General features: G+C 37.1%; 1 protein-coding gene across 1 annotated transcript in view; it reads right to left on the bottom strand.

Annotated features, from left to right (window-relative positions):
* Positions 1-1570: 1570 nt before the first annotated feature.
* Positions 1571-9466, bottom strand: part of agmo (alkylglycerol monooxygenase) — a 48660-nt gene continuing 40764 nt past the window's right edge. Inside the window, exons 13-14 of the mRNA XM_026934556.3 lie at positions 3251-3330; positions 1571-1788 (exon numbers count right to left, since the gene is read on the bottom strand). Coding sequence (XP_026790357.3) covers positions 3253-3330 — 78 coding nt within the window. The 3' untranslated portion in view covers positions 1571-1788; positions 3251-3252. The remainder of the gene's footprint in view (positions 1789-3250; positions 3331-9466) is intronic.

The following is a 9466-nucleotide window of genomic DNA, read 5'->3' as shown; positions in this document are numbered from 1 at the left end:
ATTAGAGCTGTTAAAGCTCAATCCAGGAATTTCCTTCCGTTAAGTAATACGCAATAAAAATGGCATAAAATGTTGAAACATTACTTAGTGGTCTATAGGATGTCTGTAACAACTTTGGAGGGTTTCTCCTCCCCACCCCCTAAACCAATCATGAAGTCACCTTTTGAGTTACCTGACCCCAATATGACAATTAAGAACAGGAATGAAATAAAAAAAAAAAAACATGTAGGAAGTGGAAATGATATTACAGGCCTGATATTTTATCAACAAGAAAGATACACAGTCTACATACTGCCTAGTAAATGTCTGTGTGTTGCAGATTTATTTGCAGATTTATTTATTTTATGGTGATTAAATTAAATGTTTGCTGCAAACATTTCTCAAATATTATAAATAGCCTAAATGAATAAGGCTGTATTATATCTATGGCCATTTGTGGTGTTTTGTTAATGCTGGTCAGGGGTGTGGTGGATTCAGAGCCTATCTTGGAAACACCAGCCATGAGGTGGGAATACACTCTGAATGGGATGCCAGTCCATCACGGGGTACCAAACACACACACACACACACACACACACACACACACACACACACACACACCTAGAAGGAATTTATCATAGCCAATTTACCTCCAGTGAGTGGGGTGCAGGAACAGAAACGACTGCAGTGCAGTTTATTGCATATTGTCTGAAATTGCATTGTGAAATCTTGTGTAGCGCACTTGTCCAGGGATGATTTGTTGTACTGACAGGGATGTTTAAGGTCTTTGCTATGGCTTTGTAGTTTGTCCACTGGAGTGTTCTTTAATAATGTTGTCCCTGAGAACTTGAGCAATCTCCTTCACTTTCACCATGATTGCTACTTGCGTGAAATGTAATTTGCACAAGAATCTGGAACTATATGTATACTATTTGTGTGTGTGTGTGTGTCCTTTACATACATATATTTTTTATATCCCTGTTGTTTTTTTAAAAACATATCTTTGTTTATGCTCATGTATACATACTTTTTGTTCATATTTATAATTAGAAAGTCAAAAGACATTATGTGTATAAATTTGAAGTTTGGTAATTAACAAAAACTTCTCTCTCTGATTTTTGTACAGTCATCTTGCACATGGTTTTCAGTTTGCGGAAATGTCTTCTTGCAGTAGTTCACTGGAAACTCAACACTTGGATTGTGTCCTCTTATGTACACCACTCTGAATAAAAATGCCTGCCAAATGAGGACAATAGGTCTTACTTTGGCAGAATTTTATCCCTGGAGTTTTCAACATCCAATCTAATGATGAAGTTCTTCCCAAAACTATTATGACAGACATATCATATTACAATAGATGTAATCACAGTGAGTGACTTGGTAAAAAGAAAAATATGGTAGAAATATTTTGATAATCTATTAAACTGGACTGGATGATGATGTCAATGTTTGTCTGTATTCTAAATGTGCTTCCATTTAATGCTTTCAGTTAGTCTCATATAACAATTGACAATACATTCTGGAAGATTTATTTTAATAATGATTAGGTCAATCAGAAATGGACACACTGTCACACAAATAAGAGTCAGAGGAGGGTTTCATATTTATTTCAGCATATAGATATGTGGATGATGGACGCTGGTCTTATACATGATTGCACCCACGTTTCTAATTTTTTTGTCATGTGCTGTGCTGTCTGTAACTCGAGTGACGGTGTGTTTTGCTCTGTTATCCCCTCAATATAAATTAAAAGCGATCTTGTAGTGAAACTGTAGCAGTTTTGATGCCACCTTGTGGTCTCGTACACAGCTGCAAGATCAAGGCAAATTAAGAAAATGATGAAAGTAGGTTAAACAATTTATTTTCAAAGAGACAGTAAACAAATGTAATTGAAATTATGTTATATTTCATTGTAAACATCAGCCAGAATGGGTAATATTTAATGTTCAAGAAAAAAAACAAAACAAAACAAAAAAAACAAATTAAATATTATGTATCTTATAGTAAGCATCATACAGTGGGGATGAGGATTTTTTTTTTTTTTTTTTTTTTTTTTTATACACAAGACTGTACTTTATGATGTACATTCTCTGTGCTATACTTAAGCACTTTAATATTTAAGCTACAAATCTTTTATATAGCTAACAAAAATTCAGATATTCGGCAAAATGAACTAAAGATAGGATAGGACAGGTTATTAAATATGGACAGATTTAATGAGTCATAAATTACAAATAGGTTTTAGACATAAATTTGCTAAACTTAGTAAAGTAATAAGAGGTAGTAAAATATATGTTTGTAAAACATAATAGTAAATCGTCAATGGAATAGTTTATGTAAGTGCCTATAACATTATTTTATTCATCATATCATTATAATTTCATTTTCTTTTCCTTTTCATTTTATGTAGATTAAATCAGTCCACTTCAAGAAATTACTGCTGTCCTAGGTCCATCTTACATTTTTTTATTAATGTGAACTACAAAAGAACTGTATGTGGACACCTTACCAATCACATCCATATGTGTTTGAGTAGATGTAGAACCCCCTTTTCTGTTATAATAACCTCCACTCTTCTGGGAAGGCTTTCCACTAGATTTTGGAGTGTGGCTGTGGAGATCTGTGTCCAATCCATGAGCATTAGTGAGGCTGGACTGTGATGTCAGGCGAGATGGCCTGGGGCACAGTCGACGTTCCAGGTCATCTCAAAGGCTCTGTGCAGGGCACTTGAGTTTTTCCACATCAACCGTTATCAACCTCGCTTTGTGCACAAGGGCGTTGTCATGCTGGAACAGGTTTGAGCCCTTTAGTTCCAGTGAAGGGAAATTGTAATGCTACAGCATACATTCTATACAATTCTGTGCTTCCAACTTTGTGGCAACAGTTTAGAGAAGGAGCACATATGGGTGTGATAGTCAGGTGTCCACATACTTTTGGCTATATAGTGTATTTTGTTTATCCTTCTATATGTAAAAATTAAAAATGCTATATTATTATTATTATTATTATTATTATTATTAGTATTATTATTAGTAGTATTAGTATAAGTAGTAGTAGTAGTACATAATTTTGTGTACCTTACTGCATATGTAAGAAAAGCCTGTGTATTCAGTAATATACAGTAAAACCTCCATAAACAGATAAATGCTATTCCACAATGCATGGTATTTGTTAGTTAATTTGTTAGGTAGTTGATCTTCTACTTAAAGACTGCAGCCAAATCAGGATGCTGCACAACGAATTGCATTTTGTGTTTGTCCATTTAGCTTACTTTCAGTGACTCTTCTGCTTGTTGGCCAGCTTGGTGAAACACTGCAGAGCCCAGTAGATTGCAGAAAGCGAAGCAAAAACCTGCATGAAAAGATTTTCAGGTCAAAATGTTAATATGAAATATTCAACCATGCTGTCAGAATTCTGTCTGTATCCCTGCTGGTGTAAAAAGACCCAGTGTAAATGAAACAAAGAACACATTAAAGGTTATACTTTGGTCATGAACATGAAGAACACTGTAGGTATAAAGTTACATATCTATTACATTCAAAATGTGTACTCCTGTGTTTCTGTAACAACCAACATGTAAAAGTAGGCCATTAAGGAAAAAAAGAATAACAAAAGGTTAACATCAAGACCAAAGAATCTCCCATGATGCAACAGCTCTGTGTCAGGAGGTTAATGGTGGTGGTCACTGAGGAATGAAGCCAGGAGGTTCTGCCAAAAAGTGTCCCGAGTGGAACTGTGCTCCTCCCTTGTGTTCTAGACCATAAACTGCATCCGCGTTCTTAACTTGGGCCAAAAGCGAATCCTGTCCATCACAGCTCCTCTCCTCTGATGGGAAAGAATGAGAGTTTCCTCTGAGCTCCCCAGCTGTTTCCCTCCGAGAGAATGAGAGACAGAGACGCAGAGCTTGGAATGTCCCTGTGACTCCTGACCCCTCACTACCTGAATTCACCCAGCACAGCCTTACGAGTTAAAAAAGTCACCTCCGCTTGTGATTGGAAAAAAACATGGTGTGATCAAAGCAGTCCAAGCAGATATGATGTTCAGAAATATGTTATCTTAGAAATATCTTGCAGAATGTAATAAGATTAGATTAACATTAGTTAATCTTTTTTTAGTTAACAAAGATAGTTTTATTAACCAAATATGTCATACAAATTTTAAAGTCAGGACGTCAAACCAGATGTGCCGTTTAATATAAAATTATTAATTATTGGTAAATATAATATCAGGATTAAAAATAGGAAAATTCTAAAGTGCAAAATTGGCATTCAGTAAAACTGTCTGTATTAAAAAATAAAATGTATTATTGTAAAAAATATTTTAAAATGAATGAATGAATTTTTGCTGTTTTGAAAAATCTTTTTGCCTTTGACCCACATAAAATGGCAGAGAAATCTAGAAATTAAAGTAGAATATTACAAACCACCATATGCATATATTCATCATTAATAAGCAAAAAAAAAAAACCAAAAAACAGATGCTTCACGTGTTTTTCTCTTTATCTTTTTTAAAATTTCCCTCATTTTTTTCTTCCCAGCTTGTGCATCCTTTGAGACGTGAAGCCAACCAATCACATCTATTCAAACTAGTGCTCGTGCTGCATCACGGGGCAGCGAAAGGCATCTGCCCTCTTCCTCATACATGAGCTCACAGATTGGCTAGTGTCACTGTGATCGACAAGGGAGAGGGAGTATGCCATCCTTCCCCCTCTGAGAGCATAGTGAATTTTGCTTCTTTGTCTTCTCTTAGCATATTTTAACCATAACATATTAGCATATTTGATCTATTTGGGATGTATTTTGTTGCACTGCTTTGATGCCGTAAGCATGCTGATTCTTTACAGATCAGAGGTGTGTTACAAATACCAGCAATAATATGAAGATTTTTTTATTTGCTCTAATAATTCTATAGTTGTGGCCACTGTATGTGTGCATGTGCAGCTTGTCATAGCCACACACTCAACACTTGCACACATTCATGCAAAACACACACATATTAAAAAGAAGACAAGGGAAGATTTGTAGAGTAGATGGTGAACTCTGTGTTCAGTCCAGAGTCTCTAGAGAAGCTGCTGAGTGAAAGGAAAACAGGACTGAAGCACTGCTGTCAGCTCGGTGATATACAGCTCATAATAGGAAGTTTCCATCCTATACGGTCCACATGGACAGCCAACATACACACTGTTTTCAGACACACACACACACACACACACACACACACACACACACATTAATGTGGATTCCTCTGTTTTATTAAAGAAATCTAATCCAACCTAATCTATAATCACCACATCTGTAGTGCATGTGCGATTACAATGGACAAGAATTCCAACATGTTTCCTTAAATGAGAAAATAATGGAAAACCTGCTTACTTGAAACTCACTCTTTATAATGACAGTCTAGAAATTGAAAACTATAATTGTTAAACTCAACAATTGCTCCTTGCCATGAGACAGAGACTGTTCTAAGAAAAAAAAAAACTGGAGTAACACAAAACTAATTCTGGTTAATTACACTTTTCTAAAGGTTCTGCGGTATCCATGCACCACAGACAACCAGAAATTAGGCCCTCTAAAAATGTATTCCCATTTCTGAACAGACGAATTATACAGATTTAGAACTTAATTTTCACTGAAATATGGCTGAAAATTTAAAAAAAATCATTCTACAAAAATAGACAGGCGATAGATAAACTATGAAGGGAACAGAGATCAGGTTGTAAAAACACTGGTGTGCTGCTTTAGAGCACTTATATAAGTTTTATAGGACGTGAAAAAAAAACAGAATTTGAGCCTGTAAACTATAAACTATTTTGACCCCAATCAACACTAGTAGTAAAGATGTAAACAAGCTTAAAACTCATCATGCACTCTAAGAGTAGCACGGCATCATGCACGATACCCTGTTGCCTATCAGGCATTGTAGAAATGACGCTCTCTCTCACACAGTCAGCTGGCTAAGAACTGAAAGCCCAGGAGCTTTATAGCATACACTAGTTATAGCTTCTCAGACCATAGACTGTTGTTAAGAAGAAAGTGGTAACTATTTTGAATGCTAAGTTCAGTTTTATATTATATGGATCAAGGTCTCAAAGTCCCCCACATAAGCAGCAGCTCTCTGAAGCCATGTCTGCCGAGGATGAATCAGGCCGAAGGAGCTGCGCTGGGCCAAATTAGCCCCACAGCACTTTGATGCAGTAATGAAGGAGGCCGCGGCCACGACGTACACTTCTCTCTAGATGCTATGTAAACCACTTCAGTGGGATTCCTGAGAGAAGGACAAAGATGGATGGCTCCTGTGGGACTTGTAAGGGACCTACAGCGGTCAGCTTAGCAAGCTAAACCTGTGGCCTGAGCTCCCTGAGGCCTGCTCTTGCTCTCTCTCGCTCGTGCACACACACACACACACACACACACACACACACACACACACATGCATATTCTCCTTGTGGGGACCTTCCATTAACAAACAAGTTATTGCTTTTTTTTTTGTTTTTTTTTTTTTTTAATAAAAGTTGTCTTGTATTTTATAGGAACCAGCCAAATGTCCCCACAAGGACAAAATTGTCAAATGTTCCTGTCATTGCAGGAACATTTGGTCCCTAAGACGCACAGCCTTTAATGTGTTTCATTCTCTGCTACAAGGATGAAATATTTGCTGTATAATTCTTAGAAACTTTTAATGCATTCTAAAGGTAGTATACTGTATTGAATCCTAGTACACAAAGTGTGTCATCAAGAGTTCATTTTATTAGCAAGCTCAAAAGTTTGCATCCCCATTGTCATGCTCTTGTTAATGTATTTCACTGTAGCTCATTAAGGGGTCTGATGAGGACAGTCACACACATTTACTTTAATTCTTACTTAAGAGAGTAAAACTTAAATCAGGCTCAAGCCATTAAGCAGCAAATAATTTAATGTTCATTTGTTGACTAATTTTGCTGCAACTTTTTGATCTGTCACATTATTAAAGATTTGTAACTGTCATTTGCAAATTTATAACACACAATTAATATTATACTTTAAATAGCTACTGTTTAGAATCTTAACTTGTTTAATCTTCTTGAGCTTTAGAAGAATCACAGCTGATGAAATAACCTATTCTCTGGAAATTTTGTGTATTATACTGCAATTACACTTGCTTTACATTTACTATTACGAAACTTTACATTTGTTATTCGAGTGTATGACACTTCCTCCCTGCATTGTTATATCACTATGGAAAGAGAAAGCTCATAGTGTTCACCCATTCAGCCTCAAGCAAACTTCATATTCTGATAAATGGTGGAACATATTTAAACTTGTAGATTTCACTTTTGCACGAAGTGTGTCAGGTGCTGTAAAAAGATAAAGCCATGCTGTGCTGAGTGGTGCTTTTGCATGGAGTGACCTTGATAATATTGTCATAACCTTTTCCCTTTAAAATGTATAATTATGCTCCTCCCTTGAGAAATGCAGTGCATAAATATTATCTTTAATTTGTAAAAAAAAAAAAAAAAAGATGGAAAGAACTCAGGAAGGAACAGTACCAACCTGTAGTGAAAGATTTCCAGCTCTGTATGATGCTTTTGATGTACTGATATTTCCATCAGTGCACCTTAGTGTGGGATTTTTTTTGTATATATGTGAAGTAAGTCTAGATGCTTCACAGTCAATTAGAAAAGAACTACAGTATATCGGATAAACTATACACTGTTTTATTGATAAAAATGGCATACTGTGTGAGACAGCACCGAGGGTGGAAAGTGCTCTTGTTGAGAGCAATGCGAAGTTAAGACTCCTTTCAGAGACAGGTGTATTTTTATTAGCACTCCTCTTAAATTGCTATGAGCTCACCACTCACAGTCTGAAGAGAAGCTCCCTTAATTACTGCTAGGCATGCAACGTCTGGAACGTCTCATATCCTGAACCGTCAGCCATGTGTGACATCACTTATCCTCAATTCAGGCAAATCTATATGGCTCTTCAAAATACAAGTGTGTACGTGTAAACAAATGTGAAAGAGCGTGTGTGGGCGTAAATGTAAGAGGGTAAGAGACGGGTGTGCTTGTGTGCTGGGAGTGTGACCTCGCCACCTGAGTTTATGGGCAAATCCTGCTGCTTTAATGAGGAGCTCTTTCAATAATGAATACCAGCCTGTGGTTTAAAAGCCACTATATATCACAAGAAAGACTTCTACTGTACTGGTCCTGATATATGACAGCCAAATCAAAGAAGCGCTTTTATTTCACAATTACTAATATTCTTTAATCGTTCTCAAAAGCCTGAGCCATAAGAAGAAAAAGGATGGATTTACAGTTTATAGCAGGGTTTCTTAACTCCAGTCCTGCAGACCCACTGACCTGTACAGTTTTGTGCACTTGGCTAACTTCAAGCATAACTGGGGTATGTTCCAGAAAGCAGACTTTGCCAGATAATGTAAGAGATTCCCACAAATCCAGACTTTTCCATTCCAGATACAAAGATTAGATACAAACAAGATCAGTTACCATGACGACTTATGTTCAGAAACTAACCTGGAAAAGATTAAGATTAAGAGTTAAGTCTAACCTTACCTGCAGTATGTATGTGGAAAGAATCTGAGAATATATAAAATCAGTGCTGGAAATATTGTGTCCTTTTATTGAACATCTTACCTACAGTGATTTTTGTTGCAGTGATAAGAGTTGTTAGAACTCTTCACCATAACCCCACATGGATCTGATTGAACAGTTGAGGAAGCGTTTACAGAGCCCTGTTCTAACTGAGGCATAATGCCAATAGTGATAGATGAAGCCTGTGGGTTATGTACATACTGATGAATATTCACTGTCCTTCCTCTGACACTGTAGGTTGTAGCAGAGAGTAAAACAGCAGACAAGTTTGCGGCTCTCTCTAGAAAGAAAAAGATGAGTTATCAGTTGCTGCTTTGTGCTAGAAGGAACAGAAATGGGCAGAAGGCTTGGCTGCTCAGCCCCCTGGAAAGGGAGGAGAGAGCACCTTCACAACATTGGAACAAAGACTGAGGGAGCTGGCATTGGGCTTGAGAGAAATGCAAGAGCTGTTAGTGGCAATGCAACCGTGCAATGAAGTGCAAAATTCTGAGGAACTTAGTACAGCTGCCTTGCATACAGAAACAGACCCTGGTGTACTGTGAATGTTTGCTTCTTATTCCCTAAACTTTAATAATGAGCCCACTCTGGCTGGGAGAGCTGACAGCCCACTGCCGAAGCATCTGATGATCAGAGTGAATGCAGGAGTGCAGCTCAGCAGGGGCAGTGGATGAGCTGCAGCCTGATATTAAGGTTTGAAAGTAAAAGAAAAAAGGAAAAACAAGTCTTGATATCAGCATGTTAACATCTTCTAAATGAAAGCTGCATGGCTAGTGCTGCAACATTTTCAGGACCCCTTAAGGAGTTATACATACTAGTGCAGACAGACCACACCACGGTCATGATTTACATCATCCACCAAGGGGACACAAAATCTCAAGCAATGTTGAGGCTGGG

This window comes from Pangasianodon hypophthalmus, chromosome 14 (genome assembly GCF_027358585.1).
Source record: "Pangasianodon hypophthalmus isolate fPanHyp1 chromosome 14, fPanHyp1.pri, whole genome shotgun sequence".
NCBI lineage: Eukaryota > Metazoa > Chordata > Actinopteri > Siluriformes > Pangasiidae > Pangasianodon > Pangasianodon hypophthalmus.
This window is presented reverse-complemented; position numbering and strand designations above follow the sequence as displayed.